Source organism: Halyomorpha halys, unplaced genomic scaffold (genome assembly GCF_000696795.3).
Source record: "Halyomorpha halys isolate HHAL.00 unplaced genomic scaffold, Hhal_1.1 Scaffold234.1, whole genome shotgun sequence".
NCBI lineage: Eukaryota > Metazoa > Arthropoda > Insecta > Hemiptera > Pentatomidae > Halyomorpha > Halyomorpha halys.
The window spans coordinates 259,718-286,809 of NW_027111802.1; the positions used below are offsets into that span (position 1 = coordinate 259,718).

A 27,092-nucleotide genomic window follows, 5' to 3' on the forward strand; every position below is an offset into this window, starting at 1 on the left:
ATGATAACAAATGTTTTAGCTCTACAAGAGTTCCATGAAATCTTTTTAGCCCAACTAGGGTGCCACAAAAATTTTTTTAACCCTTCAAGGGTGCCGTGCGAAAAAAAAAAGATTAGGAAGTGCTGCCTGAAACGTTACCTGACCAAAGGCTAATTTACATTGATTCATTTTGATGGAATCGTTTTAAGTGATAAGTGTAGATGTTTTCATTTCTGTTGTGATGTTCAATTGTTCACTTCAACTGTTGATCAAAAGTGAGCAATGTAAGAAATCCATACACTTCCAGATTTTGATGACAGGATCTTATTGGTTTCTGATTCATCCAGAATGAAGTTGCAGAGAAAAATGTAAATATCCAGAATGAAGGTGTAGAGAAAAATGTAGCCATCCAGAATGAAGGTGTAGAGAAAAATGTAAACATTCAGAATGAAGGTGTAGAGAAAAATATAAATATTCAGAATGAAGATGAAGAGAAAAATGTAAACATCCAGAATGAAGATGTAGAGAAAAATGTTGCCTCATCCTGCTTATATGAAATGAAACCTTATTTAAGTCAATGCTTGGCTTTTTCTTGTTTCTCTACTAAGTTAAAGTGATTACTGTTTTAAGTCATTTATTATCATTAATTGATTCATATTGATCTATTTCCGTGGTTTCACTGCTCTTCGAGCACGTTATTGACATACTTGCATTCATTTAATAAATCAGTGCTCGTGAAATTCAATCGATGTGCGTGCGTATAACTCTTCTATTCTGTTAAAAAGAACCGAGTAAATTAAAAGAATATGAATAGAGAGATACCTATGGAGTTGTGGAAACGTAGTTTAACTAGAAATAGTACTCTCGGTATGGTAATAGCTATTGTTTTCGGTTTTACATATTTTATCTTTGAACGATTAAATTTATTATCCTGTATTTATATAATTCCTGTAATTTATTATAAAAATAAATAAATAATAGGAATTAGCTTTGCATAACACTTGAGTATATAGTGCCATTTGTGATCATGGCTGTGTATTAAGATAACCATGCAGATGCACCTGTGAGAGATAAACTCTCCATATAGAGCTCGTACATCCTTCGTTCCGAAACAAGTAGGCCACTGTATCTTCTTGACACACATAAATACATATATATAATCTTCTTTGTACTAAGCCATACAGAGAAGAGACCATAAATAACCATGCATACATATTATTATATGCATATATTGTTGCATTAGTATTGGATACATGTAATTAAAAAATTGTACAGAAGATAATATACAGAAAGCGTTTTGTAAAAGAGAATAAAGTAAATATTAATAACAAATACAGTAATGAATAATGGAAATGAAAATGTACCAATTCACTTTTTCCTTCTTATTTTTGGCCCAGGGAAAATCTGTGACCTATACGAAAACATTCATACAAGATTATTTCACTCTGATATAGTTACACCAAAAGTGTTAAGTGAAAAGCTGCCTCAAGGTATACAAGTATGATTCACTATTGTTGGAAAACCTATGCCTTTTGAAGATTAGCTCTCTAAAAAGACAAAGTTTATGACAATAGTGATATTCTTCTTTACAATGAAACTTCTGTTAAAGTTCTTATATCGATGCTTCACTTAAAGACTAAAACCAGAGTTGGGCATAAATTAGCTATTGTTGAAACTAATAGCTAAAATTGTCATGGATACAATATTTGTTTATATATATAGTTGACCGTAAAAATTGATATATGAGAAGATGGTCAGGGTTACGGTCAAAAGAGAAACAAAAATAGTTGTAAACTATTTACATCTTATTATATATAAATATTTATCTATCAGTGGTTCATTCATGAATGAAGGTCGTATCCATGGCAATTGAAATAGAAGCTGAAGGGACTTTCTTTTCCTAACAAGATTATCAAAGTCTTTAGCATGGACCATCTTAAAAATAACTCTCGAAGAATGTAGAAATTGTTCTTTTAATGGTAAAATAAATAAGAATCGATGAGCATGGATCAATGCTCTGCTTAAATAGTGGCATATCCGATTTAAAAAAAAAAAAAAATTATTTTATTTTTATTTGACATATTCTAAAGATATTACCATAGAATGGGATTACTTTCCCTACTAAGTCGTAGGGTTATTACAAATTAACTCCAACCTATGGAATACATCAAACACAAAATAAAAATAAAACCGTACTATGTGTATAATATAGGGTGTTTTTTTAAGCCCGATAGAACTTGAAATTGTAAAAAATAACACAAAAAATTAAATTGTAATCAAAATTTTTTTTTTATTCGAAAGATCAATACGTGACATTAACATTTGAAAATGATTTCGGGCATATGGGCACCGCGGCTGTTCTTGACGAAGCGCATTCTGGACGTCCAATTTTGGGCCACTTTTTCGAGCACTGCTGGCCGTATGTCACGAATAACACGAACAATGCTGGCCTCCAAGGCGTCAATTGTTGCTGGTTTATCAGCATAAACCAGTGACTTCACGTAGCCCCACAGGAAATAATCGAGAGGTGTCAAATCGCACGACCATATGCGGCAATTTTGCTTATTAACAAACCCGTTAAGCCAAAAATGCGCCTCATCGCTGAACACAATTTTACAGAATGCGCTTCGTCAAGAACAGCCGCGGAGCCCATATGCCCGAAATCATTTTCAAATGTTAATGTCACGTATTGATCTTTCGAATAAAAAAAAAATTTTGATTACAATTTAATTTTTTGTGTTATTTTTTACAATTTCAAGTTCTATCGGGCTTAAAAAAACACCCTTTATATTCTGTTATGCAACTTTTTCATGTAAGATTTGTTGTTACTAACTATTTTTGATAAAATGATTCAGATTTATTACTGTTTTCATTTTTTTTTTTAAATCAGCTGAACCGGAGCTTTGGCCTAACATATGTTTTTTACCTGTTTGTGTTGATATAAGTCCTAAGTTATAATAACAGCATGGACTTCTGATTGAAACTATTTTTTTTTTTAACAATATTCATTAGTGTTTTGATACTATTAGTTTTAATTTAATTTGTATAAAATGTGACTAATCACTTTTTTTTTTTGTCATGGACTACTGTTATTTGTTGTCTAACCTTAAAAGTGTATTGCTTTTTTTTTAAATTAATTTAATCATATCTTAGTTGCGTTTTCTTTCACTATTACTAAACTTCTTTCTGATAACATCTAAAACCCTTCCATATTTCTTCTATCTTTACTGGTTGTGGATTTGTTAGAATTAAATTTATTTTCCTTCAGCCAGCACATTACATTTACCTGAGGTATGACAGCAGAGGCGTATAAAACGGAAAAACAAAATATTATTTTCAGAAATTTCAAAGAATGTTAAGATCCATTATAGTTTTAAAACTAAACTTTTAATATTACCAATATTCTTTCCTTTATGAAATTTATAGGAGGCCCTTTTATAAGTTAACATGTGTATGTGTATTGCGGTATTCTTTAAACTTCTGTGATTTTCGTCTGCTCTACTATTTGGTTAAAGTGAAATATAAAATATTTTTATTAAAAAATTTTCAATTATGAGAAAAACTATCGTTACTAACTTCAAAACATATTGTTTATGCTAGCTGTTTTTCTCTGCTTTAATTTATTTGTCTGCTTTCTAGTTGGTATGTTTGCTTTCCCTGTGCCATCTTTTGGTTGCTTGATTCGGTCTTGCCTAAGTTGTTGGATTTTGTTTCTTTTAATGTTTTTTTTTTTTTTTTACTATTTATCCCTTTTTTTTTGTTTTTCGTTTCAGCTCAGAAGAGACCAAATCCTATGGTCGGAGTATCGACGAATAAATCAATTTTTTTATAAAAAAAAAAAATTCAGTTTTGTGTATTTTATTTTTACTATTCTTCCCCCCCAATAAGCTGTGATTTCCTGATTTCGAAATTATCGAAAAACATTCCGATTGGACTGATATTGTTTTAGGAATAGAAAGGTAGTTGTTTATAGGTATTGATACAAATTTATAGTATCGTGATTTATTTATTATCAATAATAATTTAATAAGATTTATTATGTACGTAAGCATTGTACAATGAAGTCCAGATTAACTGAGTTTAATAAGGTATTTTTTAGGCTTGAATAAATATAACATTACTGTTAATACGATCTATTAAAAATTGTTTAATATTTAACAGCTCTGAAAAACTTTATAATCATTTGTATTATATAAAAAAATATATAATTTTGATAGTCTGACATTTGAAAATCTGACACATTCAGTAAACTGACAAGCCTGTGACATCTAAGGAAAGAACATTTCCATATATCATATTGGGGAAGCAGAAGGGAGAGTTACAACATTCTCGTTAATTACCGTTTACAAACCCCATATTAGTTATTATATAATATTTTTAATAAAGAAGTGTTAATGAAATATATTTAAAAATCCATTATTTACCTTAATTCTATATTTTGCATGGTTTAAATGGGACAGCAATATCCTGGGATATTTGATATTCAGAAAAATTGTCGGTTCCATATTTATAAATTTATATAGAATCGACTTTGTATTATTAAAGAAAATTTTCCTTATTAATGTTTCCAATCAACTTAAGGTTTGAAGTTATTTATTGTTAATTGTTACATATTTTGTTCTAGTAGTTTGAGTATATTCCAAATATAAGTAAATATTTGCTATTAATTTCTATATCCAGGATTCTGATGACATGGGGTATAATGAATTTATCTTTTTTCATGGTTAAGAGCATGTGTGTTATATTTATCGTTGTTAGCATTTTTATGGATGGGATGTACATACAGGTAATGAAGTACCTGATTTTCGATTTTACTGAATTTTATTAGGAGAGAAGATAATTGGGATTACGCTAGGTACTCATATTAGGATTGATTAGACCCGAAGAGTGCCTGTAAAGCCTTGATTCCCCAAATTGCCTGGTTAATCTGTTGAAATGCAAAATTCAGTTTGCCAATTTGGAAATACTACATTTATTCAACAGAGTTAACCTATGCCATGGTGACTGAACTACTTTCCTATCGTCTAGTTGTATGTTATCACTAAAGCTACATCCCTAAAATTATTATATAATAAATATTGATCAGGCATGAGCTGGTTCAAAAAAAAAATTATAATAAAGGATCTTTGTGTTTCATCTTTAATTAAAAAACAAAACAATTGTTTTATTAAATATAAATTTAATCAAAGCAATAAAAATAAAAATTTATGAATATTAATTATCTTGTTAATAACTCTTTTTAAGGTAAGATTAATGAATTATTGGATGTTGAATTAGGGAGATGGCACAGGAGAAACTTGTTTGTGTGTGAAAAGTTTTATATTATTAAACTTTTAGTTATGATTAGATTGAATATCGTATTATTATTTTTTACTGTCATATGGATTCTGAATTATAGTTGTTTTTATTTTATTAAATATCGCAATCTAGACTTATTTTGAGTTTTGTCTCATCATCACACTATGATAATTAGTAGATATATTACTATACTCTAGTTATTGTCATGATGATAACACAATAATTTTATTAATATTAAATGGCTTTATTGTATATATTGTGAAATACAAATGTTTATATAAATATAGTCAAGAAAAAAGGAAGAGAGGCGAAGGTGCATACTTGGCTACTGTCATTGAGTCGCTGTGAAAAAATTTCAAAAACCAGTTCTTCAGTTTCTTTTAATAAATGATACCTAAACTGCTGTCCTTTGATTAATTTTTTATTGTTTATTTTTTATTATTAATATGCGTAGAAGATAATATCTATTGAATTTTATATCTATATTAATGGAACAAGAGCCCAAGAGGAGGAAAAAAGTCAGTTATTTTTTCCGACAGAAAAAAGTAGTTTTTGGACAAAATTTTTAATTTATGAAAATTTATATCTCAGTAAGTATTACACGTACAGATATCTGCCAGCACTCAAAATAAAGCTAGTTTAACTACTATAAAGTAGTTTATTACACTTATCCTTGTAAGGGTGGTAGTTTTTATGATATTTGTTAAAAAAAAAAAAAAAAAGAATTTATTTATAGTTGTTCAGACTAAATTATATATTTTTTCTTATATCAACACTTTTCATAATTCAACATTTTGTGAATTTATTTTGTCAAATATTGTAAACACTACTTCTATTATAAAGATAAATGTTATAAATACTTTATTACATTACATAAATTATAATTATAACTTATTTAAATACTTTACAGTACATTCTACTAGCTTTAATTTTAGTCCTAATAAACATCTGTACGTCGAATGGTTCTTGAGATTTAGTTTTTCCTAATTCATCATTTTGGGAATTTCTTTTGTCAAATAACATGAAAACTACGACTCCCACAAAGATAAACAACTTGAACTATCTTATGGTACATTAAACTAGCTTTAATTGGAGTTATAATAGATATCTGTATGCTGAATGGTTCCTGAGATAGATTTCTCAAAATAAATTCACTAACTACTGATTTTTCAATGCATTTTTATAAAAAGTTGGTTTTTAAAAAGTCATATTTAGAGAACTATTGAACCTAAATAGCTCTATTAGGGCTCATATTTTAGCGAATTTACTCTACTTCAAATGATGATGTATTATGTTTTCTAGTGTCATCGGTAGTTTTAAAGATAAGTAGCTCCAAATGAAAAATTATTTTATTTTAACGTTTTGAAACAGTCGCCAGTTTTTATTCCCCCTACCTATACTTGGCAGTTGCATCAATTTTGACTAGTAGTTATACATAGTTTTCATTAAATTGATCAACATTTAGGGTGAAATAACTGACTTTTTTCACCAGGGCTCATATTCTATAAATTTTGTCTCTAGTATCATCGTGTGATTTTTTTTGATTTTTTTATTATTATTATTTCATAGGCCTTACTACTCAATAAATAAAGTGATATGTTTTTATTTGATATGAATAATTTATAAATCTCTAATACCATAATTAAGTGTAATTAGTGCTCAGGATTTAGTATTATAAAACATGGCAACCCTGTATTATTAGTTTCAGTTTTCAGTCGACTATCAATTATCTCCGTGCTGTATTATAGTAAATACTAGGTTACAGAAAGTAAGATTCAGAATTTAAAATACACAAATATATTTTTCTTGCATAAAATTACATCTACGCCAAGAACAACATTGCTGCTTTTCTTGAATACTGGCACGTATTACATAAAGCTGATTTTACAAGAGAGGTGTGTAAACATTTAAACATGAAATATACATTGTTTCAAATATTGATATCAAACTTTATGCTATTCTTCTAATTTCCTGTATATTGGATATTTGTGTCTCTTTAAACTAAATTTGTTAAAAAGACTGAATAGACAGGAAATTGCTCATCAATTCTGACTATTGCAGCACTTACTTGACAAACAGTCTAAACTTCCAATCCATTAGCAAGGACTTGTTTACGTGACTGTAATAAGGCCAATTTGGACCTATGAAAGTGAGCTTTAGGGTGAATTGCTAATGGATATGCTGCCCGATAAATTCTTTTCTTTCAAATTGTGAGGAACCCATGTATCACTTCAAGAAACATATCCCGAAGCCCCCAAATGATTTGAGACACGCATGAGATATGTTAAGCGTTTCTGCGATATCCCGTGTCGTAGAGTGAGGGTTGTCTATGATCAATGCTTGAATTTGGTCATCAACAGTTGAAGGATGACCTGAGCGCTTTGCATCTTCCTAGTCAAAATTTCCGGTTCTGATCCGAGCAAACCATTTACGGACTAACTGAGTTTCCCTGACTTGGAAAAAATAAAAAATTGAAGTTATGTCATTCTTCAAGAAAGATTAAGTACTGTTTAATATTGAAAAATTTGTTCTCCGGTGGCAGAGTTGCACAACTATAAAACTAATAGCTAAAATTGTCATGGATACAATATTTATTTATCAATGATTCATTCATGAATAAGGGTCGTAACCATGACAATTTTAGCTATTAGTTTCAACTATAGCTAATTGTTGCCCAACTCTGTCCGGTGGTAAATTATAGAAAATTAAGATCACTATCCTACGCTATCTTTGGAACATATTGAGCAAAAAAAATTTTTTTTTTATTTGTGCCTCTATTCAAGCAAAGTAGAATATCTTCTCCATTGAAAATATTTTCATTTAAACACAAAAGTTAAAATAATGAACATTTTGTGTTCTTTCTTTGTTGATACAACTATACAGATAATATACGTTTATTTGTTCTCCCTGCTGTATATCTTATAAAAATATACCGAGTCATAACCAGTTGGATATAAATTGATCGGTAAGTACTATTTTGAAAGACATTTTATTTGTACCAACTAAAATTTTAATTTTTTTTTTTAAATTTATTAATACATTTTATCTAACAACGGCATAGATTTTAGAATTTCCACTGTTGTCAGTTATCATCTTCGAAACCTCCCATTTCATTATACAGTGGTGACAAAAAGTATTTGCATACCCAGTTTTTATAAAACTATCGGTCATTAGGGAAATAATAATCCACTGAACTTCACATTAATCAAAAGTACATTTAAAACTAAAACAATTCTATATGTTTACAATAATTAACTTTTTTTTTTTTTAGAAAATTTTTAAAAATAATGAAATCCTCTGGCAAAAAGTATTTGCACATTTCCGATTATTTTTTTATTTTGAGAATAAATATAAATTTAATATTTCGTAAAAAGTCCATTGGCATCAATAATTGCCAGTTGATGTTTGGGCATGGAGTGGACCAAGTCAAGACTGATTGTTTCCCATTCTTGGACCAGTACTTGTTTCAAATGGTCTTCCACTGATGTGATGCTTTCTCACAGTCTGATGTAAGATGTGCGATAAATTTTCTATAAAATTTATGTCAGGTGATTGAGGAGGGGTATGCATCTGTCTTTGCACATTAAATATCAACCATTCCTTGGTTTTGGTGGCAGTTTATTTTGGTTCATTGTCCCTCTGGAACACATATCGATCCCAGATATTAATTTTTTCGGCACTTGCATGCAGGTTATGGCACAAAATGTTCACATAACCCTTAGCATTTAAAGTTCTGTCGTTGGAAACAACATTTTCCACACCGTGGTATGAGACACACTCCCATACCATAACATGTCCACCATCACGTTTTACTGTAACAGATACATTTCGCTTTTTCAATTCTTCCTTACACCGCCTCCAAATACTCTTCTTCGGACCCCAACTGATTGAACTTTCTTTCATCAGAGAATATGACATCCTCCCAAAAGCTAAGCGGCTTATGGAAATATTCTCTGGCAAAAGCAAGACGCTCGTTACTGTTATCTATATAAGGTTTCTTTCGAGGTACTCTACCATCCAGGTCTTCAAAATTCAGGCAGTATCTGATAGTCCTCTCACTAACCTGAACACCAGTACTTGTATGGTCTATATAAGCGAGGTCTCAAAAACTTACTGAGGGATTCATCATAGCTTCATTTTTTTATCTTTCTCCTCATCCTGGAATTCAACTATTTTGGACGGCATTTTTGCTCACTGTTTTCAGGCGTCCCATGTTCTTCAAACCTCTTTATGACATACCTAACCATGGAAAAATTTATACTTAATAAATCTGCAATCTCACGATATGATTTTTGTTGACCCCGCAACAAAAAAATTTTTTTACAAGTTCTCAAATTCAATTCACTTGTTTTCAGCATGATAGTTAACCAGTGACTAAAGAATTTAATTCTTAATGCTTTAGCATTGTAGGAAAATATTAGGTAGAGTAGATAATACTGGGGTTATTTAAGTAAAATATTTAGTCATTGGTACAATATAAGTACCCTCTGGTTGTGAAGATGAACCGATTTTTATCAACAATGGATCTTGTACATTAATAAATTTGGTACTACAATTACTCTATACAGAAATCATTTTCAATTAGATCTTAATGATCATGAGCTACATCAAATCCCTAAGGTAGTTTTATTTTCATATTAAATGAAAAATGGATCTTTATTCTGGGATGCCCGTTCCTCCAAGCATAACAATGTGGATAATTTGAGCAGCATTTGTCTGGTTGCGTTATGTCAAGTTTAACCAAATTAAATAAAACAATAGCAATTATATAAATGAACTAAGAAAACAAGATGAAAAAATATAAATAAAAAAAATTACGCAAGCTTCAATGGATATTTATTATTTAAAAGTATAAGGAAGATTAATAATGGAGGAGTGGATATATAATCAATGTTTGAATAAAGTTAAGGATAAAACTTAACAAGTAGGTAAGAAATTTCAAAATGAGGTAGCTTGGGCAATAAATGATTTTTAAAAGAAAGCATTTCTATGTGAAAGGGATGAACAATCTATAGTTTAGACTCGTATTTAATGGGTGGATGGATATAAGAAGGGTGAGAAGGTCAATTATGCAGTAAGGTTTTTTTTTTGTTATTAGGGATGGAATAAGAAGGTATTTTGTCTTAGGATATTAGGAAAGAGCCAACTTAGTTGAGAATAACATTATTGAGAGATATGAAAATATCTGAGAACATCAAAGATGTTTCTTATGAAGTAGTTTATTTATCTTTTCAGTCTCATCTTGTATTTACCAGATAGTCCTCCATTGGTATTCAAAGTGGGGAAGAATGGATACTAGAAGATCAGGAGTGCTTTGGTGAAATGAATCATGTCACTTTTTTGAACACCCGCTCTGGACACAAAAATTAGCTACTTATACCCTAAGACAGAGGATTGGGTTCAAGGTTCAATAGAAACCTACCCTGTTTCAGTGATAGATCGAGGAAAGATTTGACTGGTCTAACAGGAGTCTATGTAGTTGAAGATTTAGGCATAGAACTAGGCTACCCAGTAGGCAAGTACTTGACTGTTTTTTAGGCAGAAGTATTTGCCATATTGTCGCCAGGTACATGTCTTGAAGTCATTAGCTGTGAAAGGGCATGCATCACTGTCTTTTCAGGTATTCAGTCTACCCTTCAAGCCCCCTGAGTCGCCTAAAGCCACCTCTACATTGGTGAGAGAGTGCAAGCAGGCATTAGAGTCACTGGTGAGCTTAGTTAGTGTGGATCTCTGAACATAAGGGAATCACTGGAAATGAGAAAGCTGAGCACCCTTCTATGGGACCAGAACCATTCCTAGGCACCGACATAAAGAAGTCCTTGATCGGACATGGAAGATAGCAAGCAAGGAGTGGAGGTAATACATAGGGTTGAGGCAGACCAAGAAATTAATTAAGCCCTCCACTTCTAGAACCTAGTGGCGGCTGCTAAGCCTAAATAGAAATGAACTCCGATTACTAATAGGAGTTCTTACAGGTCATTGCAGACTTAAAAGACATCTTATAATTTGTAGAGTAGTTCGTGATGAAACTTGTCACTAATGTAGTCAGGCACCGGAAACAACACTACATTATATAGCACATTGTTATAGCCAGCACTAAGATTTACACTTCGAATGAGCTCGACTCGTGAGCGAGTCTAGCTATAGACTAAGATATAGACTTTTAGGCTCTGATCATTGATTGAGGATCATTTGATAGTTACTCCATAATTAGTTTTAGTCCTTTACTGTTTTAAATAAGTATTGCTAATATGGGGTTACACGCCGTTTTCCAATTTCAGGCACTTCTTAAATATTGCTCGATTTACCTATCTTAAGTCATCTCTTCCCATTATAAGCAAATATTTCGAAAGTAATACATGACTGTCGCTTCTATATCACTCAGTATTACCTTTTTTTGTGTTGTGATCTCCTATTGTGAGATTGTGACATATCGTACATCAACCAACCTACTTGCTATAAGTTTCTGTTTGAAAAGTCAGATAAGTAAGGCTAACACGGAGGGCGGGGGTAGTTCACTCTCATATATACCATTTAGAAATTACAATTGTAATAGATAATATATAAATATTGGTTTTCATGAATTATTAAGAAAGATGCAGCATATATCGACAAAAAACAACTTTGAGGAATAATATAATTTGTAATAATGATAGTTAAATTAAATTTAAATTTAAATCTGCACCACTAAAACCCACGAAGGGTCAGGGGTTCAGTACTTTGTAAGGAAGTACAGTTACTAGACCAACGGTTGTGCAAGGAGGTGATCTGGTCAGAATCAAGCTCAACTGCCAGATTTTTAGCCAATTAACGGTACATAATTTAAGACCCCAGGAGTCTACTCATGGCTACAGTATTACAGAAGAAATTTTTTTGCCCGGGTGGATTCAAACTCGGGTCCTTAGAGTTAGTAGCCTTGCGCCTTACCCTGGGGCTACCCGTGCTCCCAATAATGATAGTAGTCAGTTAAAATTATGATCTAGAATCATGCTCTGTGACAACTAACCTTACCTTATATGCTTATGCACCAAATGGAACACCTATGCGCAATAGCCTAAAAACTTGATGATGTATAGATGTTAATGCCAAAAATGTTCTAGTGATTTTGATTGAACTTCCCTTACATCTTCTCCTTAAAGACCTTTTTTCTTATGTGGTTTATCCTTTGAGAAAAAGGAAATTATATTATACTTAAAAAGTATAATTTTACATTATACATTTTATTGTATTTATCAAAAAAGTATTCATAAGGAACTCCAGTAACTTTTTACCTTATAAAAGTATGTACTTGTGTATCACACAATAAAATAAAGTACAAAAATGTGTTTATTTGGCATTTTTCTTTTTTTAAGTGAATTTCGATTATCCAAACCACACTGACGACATTAGTTCAGATAATCAACGCTCTACCCTATAAAGAAAAAAAAACATTTTATTTTAGAATAACATTACAGAAATATTTAATGGGCTTTAGTGCCTTTGAGAGTAAAGAAGAAAAAAAAGATAATTAATAAAAAGTAATTTTTAGGTCTTTAAACAGAAAAAAATGTAAACTTTTGTGATATTAATAACAATAGAAAATAAAGAATTAATACAACCATTTTTATGTTAATATCTAATGTCTATTTTAATTCTGGTTCAAAATAAGAATATTCTGTTTTAATATATATGTCCTAATGCCCTTTGAATTAATAAACTCAATAAATTTAACTTTAAAGTTATTCATTTGAGTATATATATTTTTTTAAGCACTATGAAAGAATGGTTGACTGATGGAGACAAATGTGGTAGAACTTCAATTTTTAGATTATGCAATTTTTTTAAAATATCTGACAAACATGCTACATTAATTTTGTTTACTTACATTACTTCAAATTGTTTTTCTAATTCCATCATTGTTGTTAGTTCATTGTTTATAACAGCATACCATTCATTTCTTTTTTTTAAATTTATAATTCGATTATTAAACTGATAATTAAACCCGCAAATGTAATAAAGAATTTACCTATAAGATATATCAATAATTTTTCAAGGAATTTTGCTATATAAACCCATGATAAATTGTTGCTCTATGTCTTTATTATTTATTAGAGAATATCATAGAAACATTTCTGATAGCCAATCTAACTCTTCCACCCTTCACACAACTGGCTTTCCCATAAAAAAAATTCACTCTTCATAGCTACATCGAATTTGAGATGGGTTACGGTAAATTATAGGAGATATTTGGATGGTTGTCCCCCAGTAATCAATGGCATTTCCTTGGATATTGGACCATATGTACAGATGAAGCTTTAGTTTTTTGTTGGAAAGTGTTAAACCTTATCAATATAGAAGGCATGCCCAGAAAGTTGGAGTCCTGTTGTGTGAATTTTTTTTCAAATGTAGGCAACAATGAGAAGTAGCAGGGAGAAGTCTCCTGAACACAATGAGCACTGTATATCAACGTCAATACCAAAACTCGTCTAGTCGTGACCGTTTCTGTAAAATATGTCCATAAGAAATTATGCCAAGTGTTAGGTGTGCGCTGTCATAAGGTTCCTTCTCGTGGAAGAAAATACTGCATAGGTCAAGAATGTTTATGCCAAAGGTGCTATAAACCCGCATACGGCAAAAACCACTTAGAAGCTTTTAAACTGATTTGCACCTTCAAATTTCCATCTTTTCATCTTCCTGAAGACTCACATGGGTGAAACAAAATTTTGAACCAATGTGGAGGAGAAGCAACAGGTCTTGAAGCAGACAAGGGAGATGGGGATGGAACAGTACTGTGAGGGTGGCATCAAAAGCTTATGCCACGACTAACAATCTGTATAGAAAGGGAAGGAGATTACATGGAAAAATAAGTAACATATATACCTACAATATACCGTATTTTTTTAAATCCCCCAAAAAAAATGAGTAATCTTACTTTCTTTACATACCTCATAGTTTATAAGATAGGCTGTTGTAGCTATGTCTTTAGGCATCACCTTAGCTACCTCAAGTCTGCAGCATTGCTCATTCAATTCTACTCTTTTATTTCATGTTGGTCCTAAGGAATGAAAACTTGACCTTCCTATTCTGGTTAGGGTAGGTTAGTTATTTATAGGACAACCCCTTGTCAGAAATAGCCACACAGAGAGTAAAAAAAAATATTGGATGGTTTCTTATTGCATGTATTGGTTAAATTATATTTATGTTTCCATTACTCCTATTAGTATGTTTTCTTATTATCATATGATTTTTTTTGTTGTCATATTTTGACTTTAAATTTTTTTTGTATTATTACAAATTAATCTATAATAGTCAGTTTGAATAAGCTGTTGTGGAAAGTAATATAATTACCAAAATGATGTTTTAAAAAAACAAGGGCCGTTATAGAGTTAGATAGTGTATAATGAAAGAAGTGGTAGATGAAGAGCAAATGAGCGAGCGATGACCAATCTAGGTGGAGCTGGAGGTAGGAGCAGCGGCCGAGCAGGCGGCGAGGAGCGCAGGGTCCTCATGAGGCTTCACCGCACTCCGCTGCCATCTACTCTGGACCTGACCTTGCCAAGGGGAAACACACCGACATCACCCCTGCTTCAGTCCCAGCTCGACAAGTATGTATTTTGTATATGACGATCCGTTAGGTACACTGTCTATGGGTAAAACATGAATGTTGCATCAATATTTTTTATGTATTTCTATTTACTTAATTATGTATTTGTGTTATTTTTTTTTAGAAGAATTGGAAGAAATTATATGTAAAATGACCAGAGGTATATTATACTTCACGCCTCTCCTAGTTTTCTTTATTTATTAATTTTGTTTTTATAAATTATGCAAAATAAAAGAAAAGTGCGAGCAACAAAATCTCCGTCATTAAAGTTGTTTTTACTTCTCAATTTGTTTGGAAAATATGAAAAGTTATTTGATATTTTTCTAGTGCTTAAAAATGGCAAAAATAAAAAATGTTGGTAGAGAAGAGAAGTTAAGTTAAGTTAAGTTGGTGTTTAAGAAATCCCTCCAGAGGTTGAAAATTTTTGAAGGAGTTAAATTGATGTTAAAAATATACCTTATGGAGTCTCTACTTTTTTTTGCTCACCCCACAATTTTATTCACTGATTTGGGTGGTTCTTAAGGTCTTACAGAACAGGACTGCCATGGTATAGGGAGCACTTGGCCAGATCCCGAAAAATTTTAATTTCCAAATTAAGAAAGGAACTAGTAAAATTTGCTAAACCAGTCTATTAAGAAGAATTAATTATGTGAAATCAAAAGAACGTGCAACTACACAGAAGAAAACAAAACACTGAATGCTTGAATCCCAATGTCTTTAAGTTTTTGGCAGTTTAGATCCTTTATTTCTTCTCTTCCATTTATAAAATTTCAATTGTACATTGATACCCAGTTGTTTTTCTTTTTTGTTTTCTCATTTGCTATTTAATGTATATTCTTTTTAGACAAAGACACTGTGCTAGTAACTCCAAGGAGACTCGGGTTGAAATCTGGCTGTGGCAGATTTTCTGTTTCACTGTAGCCACGAGTCAACCCTGTGGGTTCAGGAGCCCTCCGGGGTCCACCCAGCCTCATAAAGTGGGTATCCTTAATTCGGGAAAAAATGGCGGTCAAGCATAATTCTGATCGAATCACCTTGTTGCATGACTGTGATCAAGTAATAGTATTTTCTTGCAAAGTACTACATATGGGTTCATGGGTTGTAGTGGTACAGATATATATATACTATTCTATTATACTTCAATATTAATGCTCCAATCAAAATTCACAAAATTATTTTTATAGAGGTGATAGAGCTATTTATAGTTTAGAATCTCTACGATGAGTTACTATGGAAGGGAAAAGAGGTGAAAAAAGCTCTTGTACTAGACAAAAAAGACCAACACCCATCTCTCTCTATCAGTACTAATTTCTTGAACATCTTGTGGATATTATCGTGTCTCCCTCCCTTTTTTTTTTTTTTATTTTTCATTAAATAATTTTTCATTTATTTTCCAAGCAAAAATGTGCAGGAAATAATACAACCTTAGTGATAGAGCTCGGCTGTTCACAGGAAGGATTGAAACTTATAATTTTGGTCATCCTTTATATACACTACTGTTTAATAGCCAAATTCTGGTCATTATAATTAAACTATAATATAGTTCTGAAATCATGTAACACTGCAGAAACAAACAATGCTTCTGGAATTATTTAGCTGTTTTGTTTTTCAACTTTATACTATCTTATCCCATTTAATTGCAGATATTCTGAGGCTACCGATAATCAGATCTGAATCTCGTGACTTGTAATTTTCCTTTAGAGGCTTAGTTTCAAGCTTCTGTCACATTAAAATTGGTTTGGTTAAGTAGCTTAACAAACATTGATAAAGGAATAATTTAGAAAGAATTGTTAAATACGAACTAAAGTGAATCAGTTCAGATAATGGAATAAAACTTACCATCACTTTTTATCTGATTTCTTTTTTCATAAATTGGAACCATTCCTTAAAAAAAAAAATTTAAATGAAGTTTTCGAGTTGTTGTGGTGTCAAAATATCTTAAAATTAATGATGGTTGAATGAATAATAGTGAAAAGTAGAATGACAGAAATTTATAGTTCTAAAACTTTCTATAAAAAATAAAATGACATTTAAATGCAGTATTTATTAAACTGCCGTGCTTTTTGAACCAATTTGTAAAATGATATGTTCTTGAAATGCAAATCGTTTCCAAAAGTAGACAGTTTCAAATACCTCGGTTCCACAATAACATCATTAAATGATCAACGAACTGAGATAGACCAGCGTATAACATTGTGCGAGCAGAGCTTTCTTCTCTCTGCCAAGAATACTGAAATCCCAAAGGCTGATCCGGACGATCAAAGATCTATAAGGTCTATAGAGCCAATAAAAAAATGAGAAAAAAAAAAAATTTTTTTAAATAATGATTAATTTGTTGGGCAGGGTTGGATTAAGTGCAAATACACTTTTATTTTTAAAATAATTATCATTTAATCGGGGGACTTATCGGGTTAAATATTAAGAAAATAACAAAATAGAACGAGTATTTTATTTTTATTTTCTTCTATTTCACCTGGTTAGAATTTGTCTTAGGGAGCTCAATAATTAATGTTTTGCTTGGTATGTAGGAAAATTTATATATATATATATATATAAATATATTTAATATTCAATGATGTCAATCATATTAAATGTTTTTTCTATGGAATTAATCCTTGTTTATTTCATGATTTTTTCCTTATGAAAATTATTCAAATTATTAAAGGATAAAATATCCAATTCTATTTTGGTATCGACTAAGTATTTTTATTTTTTAATATTATTAAATAAATTTAACTTGATAATTTCAACATTATTTGCATTATTTTTGTTTTTTAAATATTTAATAAAGTTGTATTATACTCCTTGGTTCCTTTTAAACTTAAATGACCTGCTGTCATAAACGGGATATAAACCAGATGGCAGATATAGTGCAGGTTGTTTGCGTATTATTGTTATTATATTATAAGCCGTCAGTACGCTTAAGGCATAAAAAAAACTTTAGGTTCCAGTAAATTTCTTCATTATCTTTTAAAGCTTAATGGATAAAGGATAGTCAAACCAAACTGTAAATCGTAATTAAAATCCTACCTTATCAAGATCTACAGATCTTTAAATCAAAAAGATTTCTTTCTCCAATTTTAAATCAATCTATATATTTTTATTTTTTATGAAGTAAGGAATAAGGCATGGCCAGTGCAGTGACGTGTGAAAATATGTGTCTGGTATCTTTATCCACATGGCATAATCACAATTGGTATTTCTCGAGGGTTTGTCGCTCTAATCTCAATAGGATTTTCTGGCCCCTGTTGCGAATTCTCTGTTCTGATGCTGTTGGTTAATACTTGCCTGAAGAGTTTTATAAAAGGAGAATTTCAGGGTTCGAGATAGCTCTTTCTAGTCACTTTTTTTTTTTTTTATGTTATCAGATTTCTCCCGAGAACCACAATATAGAAATTCAATCGTTAACTGTCCTCTTCCCATTGGAATGATTTTTTTTTTTTTTTTTTTTTTTAGGGAAAAAATAAAATAAACAGATGTTCCTTAAATTTCTATTGAATTTTGTGACAAATGGAAAACCTAAATGCAAATAAATAGAATTAAGTTATAAGTTTATTTCGATCTCTTTTAAAAGAGGATACCTAGAGAGATGATAAAAAATAAATAAATGATTCATTCAGAGTCAAAGAGATATCCCCTGTTCGTATGTGGTCACATAGCTTTTAAATAAAGCGGAAAACTATGAGCCCATAGTTTAGATAACACAAATCGTACGTCTTACATAAATGATTAAGCAATCAATAATAATAGAATAACATTAACTAGTTATATGTATTTAAAGCAGGACAGTTAAAGCATAATGAATTGCAAAACTATTTTTAAAAAAATTTAATTTTTTTATTATATGAGTTAATGGTATCAAGTTAATTTCTATTTGACTCTCTTCAAAAGCCAAGTTAGGAAAAAATTAGTTTTAGTTGAAACTTATAGCTAAAATTGTCATTAATACGATATTTACTCATCAATAGTTCATTCATGAATAAGAGTCTTATCCGTGGTAATTTTAGCCATTAGTTTCAACCATAGCCGATTTTTGCCCTTCTCTTTTGAAAAGATATGATCTGGTTAAATTGTTACGTCTTCAAGCTGTACTTCCTCAATTATCATATGTTTCATGTTTTTTTTTTTGTTTTTTTAATATAATTTCCTATTCACTTCCTTCTTCATACATGATTTTCTAAAATTTCCATAAGCTCTTTTGTTTTTTTGATGTAAGTATCTACTGTAATATTTCTTATTATTTTAGCGAGTAGTGCATGGGTAATATTTACTAATTAGCATGGCCTGTTCTAAATCAACCTTATAATTATTAACAGTTTGATCAGTAATGCATTTATATTAATAATAATAATTATTATTATTGTTGTTAGAAAAATGTGAACTTGTGGCTGAATATTGTTGGAAGATTAATAGTTGACAGTATGTAATTAGTGATGGAAGAGAGTCCTTGTGGTTGTTAAAAAAAATGAGCTCAAAACAGTACAAATACTATTTATTATAAAACAATGTTTCAGCCCACTTTGCAAGGTTTCATCAGGGCTTAAAAACAAGATAAAAAAAAAAATGGTGGCACTCTTCTGGAAATGAAATAATGTATTAAAATTTTATTAATATTGATCATTTTTTCCCTCTTATAGCTTAAGGTAGATACTACTTAGTAGGTAGATAAGAGAGTATGAAGTAACAGGAGCTTACTAAAGCGGAGCGCTACTGCTCGGATTGTTAAGCTCCTTTAACTTCCTACTCTCCTATTGAAATAGGAAAAAAATTCCTGATAGAATCGACCAGCATTGCTTTCTCTCCCCCATCACTTCCATTTCATCTCGTGTCACTAAAGCAATTTACTCCCATATAATTTTTTTTTTCTTAAATTTCAGAACGACAATAAAGAATAAAATGCACAGAACAATTGCTCATTTTTTCCCTCTATTTATCTACCATCCCACGATATGCTTACCTTATTTCCTTCTTCGTAGAATTCATGTGGCGAACTATATACGGAGTTTAATGTACTAATATAACTGCTCTTTTTTTGAGCCATCAGTTTTTTATTTATATTTTTACCTCCGTAAATAAAAAACGGTACATTTTAACCTCTCTTGGCCTATAAATAAGCTGACTATTATTCTAAACATGCCTATTTAAAAAACTGGGTAAGTGAAAAGCCTACTTAAATGGTAATGAATCTTAGGTCCATTGAGATCTTAGTTATACAGGTTACACATTACATTCGTTCTTACTTTTATTTGTATTTATTATTTTATTCAGCATTAGTTCTACTTAATTCTGATCATCTTATTTCTATTCTCTTTTAATTTACACTAGTGGTTTTTGTATAATTTTCCCAACAATTTTTAAATCATTTTACTACCCTGAGAGCGTGATGGTACCATGGTAAGGCACGATGCTACTAACTCCAACCCTGTGAGTTCTGGAGCCTCCTGCGGTCCACCCATCCTCATTAATTGGATAAAAATCTGCCAGTCGAGCCTGATTCTGACCAAATCTCACCTCCTTGCACAACCGTTGTTCTAGTAACAGTACTTCCTTACAAAGTACTGAACCCCTGACCCTTCGTGGGTTGTAGCAGTATAGATTTTAATTTTTAATAGTCCTACCCTGGTGTAGAATATTTTTAGTTTTAGTATTATTAGCCCTGCAAGTGGGGCAAAATGTTGGTTTATATTAAATATTTTTGTATTTTATTGAGCTTATTTTTTTGCCACCACCTGGACTATCATCGTCCACTAAATATCGTTAATAAATTGTTGTTTGTTTTTAAATTTTAATACAAATGATTTAAAAAAAAATAGAGTGAATAGATCAGTAAATGATTTTTTGAAAAGGAGAAAATAATCCACTTATGTAGTATTTTTGGATTCATAATATGAAATTTAATTTTTTTTTCTCTTTATGATTTTTTAGAAAAACAAACAAAACAGCCTTCTGTGGTACCTTTACAATCAATATTATAGATTGTTAATTTATAGTACAGTAATATTCCTGTAGTTTTAGACGCTTGAACCAGGCAGAGCCAAACTAATAAGACAAACACCCTTTGAAAGTCTGTGCGTCAAAACATTTTATATAAATAGTATTATAACATAGTATATAAATAGAAGAAATTACATCTTTAGCTAAAAAGTCACATTATTTTTTCCCACTGCCAATTTTATTTATTCTCAATAGTATTTTGAAGTAATGTTTCTTTCAAGACCATTTGCTCTAGAGAGCATGGAGAATGTATGTAAAATCAATAAACTGCTCTCTAATAGGGTTGTTTCAGTTCAAGGTTACTCTCAGCAGTTTGTGAGGGGGAAAAAAGTGACAATTCTTGAATGCAGAGGTTATTAAAATAAACTATTACCATATTAATTAGGAGTAAATAGCTAACAATAGATTAATACGGGGAGAAGATGGTCGGTGGTGCGGTCAGCAAAAAATACACAAATAAACAAAACTTATTTATTCTTGCCGACGTTTCGATCTGAATTTCAGGGCTGAAAAAAAAAACAAATCGAGATAACAACCTTAATTGAGAGACAAAAAAGAAATTTATATTATAAAGAAATTATTAATAAAAAAGCTTGGAAAAATTCATAACAATAAATTAGGTAGATAGTAGTAAATTGATACTAATAGAAGATAGAATATAATATTGTAGAGGTAACAATTATACAAAATAAATGATAATAAAAACAAATTTTTTAAAAGCCATTGTTCAAATAAATATCTGAATAAAAATTAATTAATGTCTAAAAATAATGAAAATCCATTTTAAACAACATATTGAAATGAAAGAAAACAATATATATGTTATAATAGATAAAAGGTACAAAAAGAGTAGATATATATATTTTAGATGATATATAGAAATATACTTTGAGTAGAAATATAGAATAACCCAAAGAAATATGCAGTGTCCAGTAAGGTTAATAAGGAAAGAACAAGGGAAAAGATATATGTGACGGTGGGGGAAAAAATATTACTTAAAAAAGTATATAAATATATTGAACAAATATATTTTCCCAAGCTTGTGTATTATTACTTTTTTTTCTCTGAATTAAGGTTGTTATCTCGCTTTGTATGTTCAGCCCTGATGAAGGTCTGAAATTCAGGTCGAAACATATGCAAAAATAAATTTCATGTATTTGTATAATTTTTGCTGACCGCACCCCCGTCCATCTTCTCATATTATCGTAATAGTTTATCACTAGGTAATCTTTTATAAAGATTCCTGCCTATACCATAACTACCCTTCTATTCTTGGTTATTATAAAATTAAAAAAATTCACTCTATTTTTATTTCTAATTGACGAATAAAGATATCACAATTTTTGAACTGCCTCATTAGCCTGGGGCTTTTAAATAAATGTTTATCGTAATTCTAAAATCAAAGTGTTGTTAATTAAGGTATTATTTGTTGTTAATGCAGCTGCAGCGGGGGCGGCGGAGGGGGAGCAACGATGGCGCCACCGCTGAGCCCGCCTTCAGGAGGAGCCCGCCGCGGTTCCCTGTCGAAGGGTGACACCGCTCGCAAGAAATGAAAGCAAGATCCCCCCACGACATGAGCAGGAGCAGACCACCAGCCACGCTAGGTAGTCTAGCAGTCAGCAAAGTCATGCCTTGTATTTCTTGTCATAGCCCCAACGCGCTCTCTCTCTTATCACTATTTTATATATTCTAATTAGTGTCGTTTGTCTCGTCTCCGCACTAGTTGATTTATTTTTAACTAATCACAACAATCTATAACCAATCTATCATTATGAATATTTATCTAAGAAATAGATATTGATAAGGGACATATCTAAACGGAACTTTTAAAAATGAAGTTAGCATATTTTCCTGGAAATAGTATATTTCATCTACCAATGCGAACATTTTCATAAAGAGTTTAGATGTGTGGAGTAACAAGTTTATGAAATGAATAGCGCTCGATGATTATTATAAATGAGGGAATCTCTTGTAGATTCACTTTGTTTATTGTTGTGATTGTCACATTGTTTCATAACTAATATTATGTTTAAAAGCAAATGCTTTTTTCTTTTTTTTTGTATTTTTTTTTTCTGTTATTTTCCTACTTGATATGAAACAATGTGTTTGTTTCTTTTATAAGTATCATAAAGTGATTTTAAATGTTATTTAAAATTTGACTACATTCATTATTAAATCTCCAGGTTTCCAACAACTAATTATATAGCAAGATGGTAGCACCTCCCTGTTGGGTGTTTAGTTTTTATGTAAATATGTACTGTTATGTGATGCTATAGTATAAGATTGTATAGGAATGAATATATATATATATGTGTATACATACATGTAATTCTTTTTTTATCTCCTTAGAATGTAAGTCTTTTTTTTTTTCCTCTAAATTCGTCATATTGTTAATTTTAATTTCCTAGTAAAAAAAGAATTTTTTGTACAAATTAAGTTTATTGACTCATCTGATAACTTTAGTGCGATAAAAGAATTCATTAGTACATGGCTAGTTTTCGACTTGTTTGGATTAATATTGTTTGATATTTATGTCAAGTATTTAATAATATTATTCTTTTGTATAAATATGTGCAGTAAGTGTATAGTAAATCCTCAGGAATTTAACCGAAAAAATTTTTTTAAAAATGTTGGGGACTATTTGGTTGTTGGTAAGGCGAATTGCGTGGGGGGGAGGCCACGCAGGCCAGCTATATTCTGGAAATATTTCCAAAGAAAATCTCGTTCGGTGTCTAACACTTCACCCAAACGAACCAATTGATTATATGTATATATTTTATGTAACATAAATAAAAAAAATAAATAAAAAAATTGTGTCAAATTTGAATGTATTTGATTTTTCATACTCTTAGAATAAATTAATAAGTGTGTTTATATATTATATGTATATTATATAGATTTAAAGGATGTAAAAAATGTTTCAATTTATTCGTTACTCACCTTCCCAAGATGTATAAGTGTCATTCCAGTATTGGTCATTCACGCAAATACTAGGAACGAATAAGGCACTTTTGTATCAAAGACAGATGTTTTTATAAATGGTGCATTGTTTTCTCTTCTTTTTTTTTTTTCTTTTAAATTGAAATATGTGAGGTTTATGTTCATAAACATGTATGTGTGTTTGAATGCAGATTGTCTTTTCTTTTTTTAAAGTAATGAAAAAAAGACTGATTGTGAGAGAAATAATTCTATAGTTATTCTTCCCGTAAATGGTATATTGGCCTATAAAAGAATTTTTTTTTACTCATTTAAAATATTTTCCAAAAGTGGATTTAGACATTCTACCAAATCACAATAGGATAGATTTAGTTACGTTGCAATTAATATGTTGTAGATTTTTTAAAAGAATTATGAAAATATTAAAATTAGTAACTTTTTTTTATCATTTATATTATAAAATATCTCCTTATGGCCTTTGCCCAAGGCGAGTTTTAGCATCAACTTATTCCTCAATCGCTTTGACTCGTCTCATAATAATATATCACTCACCGAAGGTAATGGCATTTCAATCGTAATTAAATTATGTACGAAAATTGTTAGGTATTTGTTCGATAATTTGTATATACTACTGACTTGATTAAGCTGCCTAATTACAATGTCCATTTCTTCCCCCGAATAAATTGAAACACTTTTATTAACAATTATTAAAAAAAAAAAAAATAATAAGAAAAATACTTATATGTCGAACATATTTTGTATCGTTGCTAACTTATAAGCTGGTAAGATTCACCTCACAAGTTAAATTATGACATTTTAACCAATTTACCGGCTAGTAATTTTGTAATTATGAAGGTTATGAACTGATGATTAATGAAGAATTTTGGAAAAAAGAAATGAGATGATGTTTTTATTTCAAGTTTTCCTTTCTTATCTGTTTTTTTTCTCTTATTACACTCCATTTTAAGATCTCTGAAAATTTTTTTTTATTCAACATGTCACTGTTTAGTTGTTTACTATGGGCATTATGTGTTAATGTGTTTTAAAATTATAATTTTATATATATATATTTTTTTTTTTTTTACTAACTTGAATTAATGATCATTGTGTATGATTTTTAGATGGCTTTTATATTTAAGGTCGTTTTTAATAAAGTTGGTTTAGTAAGTGGAACGCTTACAGATTCTTTGTAACTGATGAGTAAATGTGTTCAATTTCATTATCATAAGTCACTTTGTACATTTTATATATGGCTGTATTGATTTAGCCAGAGGTTATTTTATTGCTAATACATGAAACTTGATTAAATATACTTGTGGTAATGAAAATGGAAAATAGTTTTGTGTTAGTAACACGCAGAGGTGTTTTAACAATATTTTTAAGTGTTGTGAAATCTAGTGAACATTCATGGCATAATGTTGAATTAATGTCATTTAGAAATAACTCAATATATTATCAAGTCTGAAAGATCAGATGTCAGACAAAAAAAAAAAAAATTAATTTTGCTTTTATATCCTTGTGAAATCCATTTGCTGTACTGCTTTACATAAAAGGAAGTATGCCATGTGCTATTTGTTTGCTGGCATCGCAGCTTATGCCTATTCGTCTATATTTATTAATTTTCGTCATTTTTTAACTATCATTTGTTAAGGTTATGTAAATATTTACGTACCTCTTTTAATTTATACTTTTATTTTCTAATTGAATGTTTTACCTATATTAAATAAATCACAACTTGTTCTGTTCGAAAATATAATTATGTTTCATTCAAGTAGTTCATCGTCGACCCTGCGCCATTTGTAGATTGTAAATTAATTACTTTTGAATTATTCTATAGTTTATTTTTTCAGCAGCCTTCATTTTGAAACTGTTTATCATTATTAGATTTCATATTCTAAACAAGAATATAAATAACAAATATAAATGAATTTTCATTGACTCTAAGATTTTATCTTTTACTCATCCTAAAAATTTCTGTTTATTACCTCGAAGAATGTTACAATTGAGAAATAGAAGGTGAAACTAACCTGATCTTTTTCATTATATTTTGATCTGAAAAGTGAATATTCTTCAGCTGTAAGAAAAGTGACTGTTCAAAAACTTTTTAGTTTACAGGAAATGTAGTAATCACTCCCTACAGAAAAACTTTTATAATTAAAAATGACACTTTTATTTTTCGACTATAGGAGGTGTGGCAGAAAAGTAATAAGACTATTTTTTTATCTTTCCGAGTCTTATTTTTTTGAAACATCAATGTTATCCCCTTCAAAGTAGTTCCCTTGGGGAGCTGCATGCTGATGCTTCTCATTGTTGGTAGCAGCACCTGAAGTCCTCAACCAGTATGGTCTTCAGCATGTCTGTTACACTCTTTTGGATGTTTTCTAAAGTCCGGAAATGATGTCCTTTGAGGATATTTTTCAGTTTAGGAAAAAGTAACAGGGACTGAGGTCAGGTGAGTAGAGGGACTGGGAAACCACAGGAATGGCTTTTGAAGTCAAAAATTCTGTCATGGAACGTTGTCATGATACAGCATCTGTCTGCAATGTCCAGTCTCAAGCTAATGGCCCTTTTTCTGAGTATTTAAAGTTTCTTGTATGGGATGTACTGAAAGATTAGTAGTTAGCTAATTTATTTTGAGAAATCTATATTTCAAGAACTATGTGACCTACAGATGTCTATTAGCACTCAAATTAAAGCTAGTTTAATGGACAATAAAGATGTTTATGACCTTTACCATCGTAGGAATAGTAGTTTTCATGATATTTGCTAAAATAAATTGATTTATAGTTGTTCAGACAATCAGTTTGATTTATGAAAAACTTCATTTCAGAAACCATTGGACCTACAGGTGTCTGCCAGTGCTCAAATTAAAGCTAGTTAAATTTACTAAAAAATAGTTCATTATATTTATCTTTGTAGGAGTAGTAGTTTTTATGATATTTGACAAAATAATCTCACAAAATGTTAATTTATAGTTGTTCGTATAAAATGTTGGATTTTTGAAAAAATATATCTCTAGATCATAAGGAGCTCTATATCTTAAAAATTAGGAACAACACAAGAGAACGTAATTTAAAGAAGAGCAAATTTGCTAAAATATGAGCTCTTATAGAGTTATTTACGTTAAATAGTTTTCGAGATATTTTTAAAAATCAACATTTCATAAAAATGTATGGGATGTACTGAAAGATAAGTAGTTAGTGAATTTATTTTGAAAAATCTATATCTCAAAAACCATTTGACGTACAGACGTCTGTTAGCACTCAAATTAAAGCTAGTTTAATGAGCTATAAAGTATTTT

The 27,092-nt window shown here is 30.3% G+C and overlaps 1 protein-coding gene across 4 annotated transcripts in view; it reads left to right on the plus strand.

The window, feature by feature from the left end:
- LOC106679931 (casein kinase I) overlaps window positions 1-23,681 on the plus strand; it is a 39,006-nt gene extending 15,325 nt beyond the window's left edge. The window contains exons 9-10 of one of the 4 annotated variants that reach the window (XM_014419332.3): window positions 14,708-14,861; window positions 22,296-23,681. In XM_014419332.3, the coding sequence (XP_014274818.1) occupies window positions 14,708-14,861; window positions 22,296-22,407 (266 nt within the window). In that variant the 3' untranslated portion in view covers window positions 22,408-23,681. Of the gene's footprint in view, window positions 1-3,752; window positions 4,519-5,564; window positions 6,888-14,707; window positions 14,862-22,295 lie in introns of those variants that run through there. The other 3 variants (XM_024361207.2, XM_024361209.2, XM_024361208.2) reach the window with 3 other exon arrangements.
- Window positions 23,682-27,092: the final 3,411 nt, after the last annotated feature.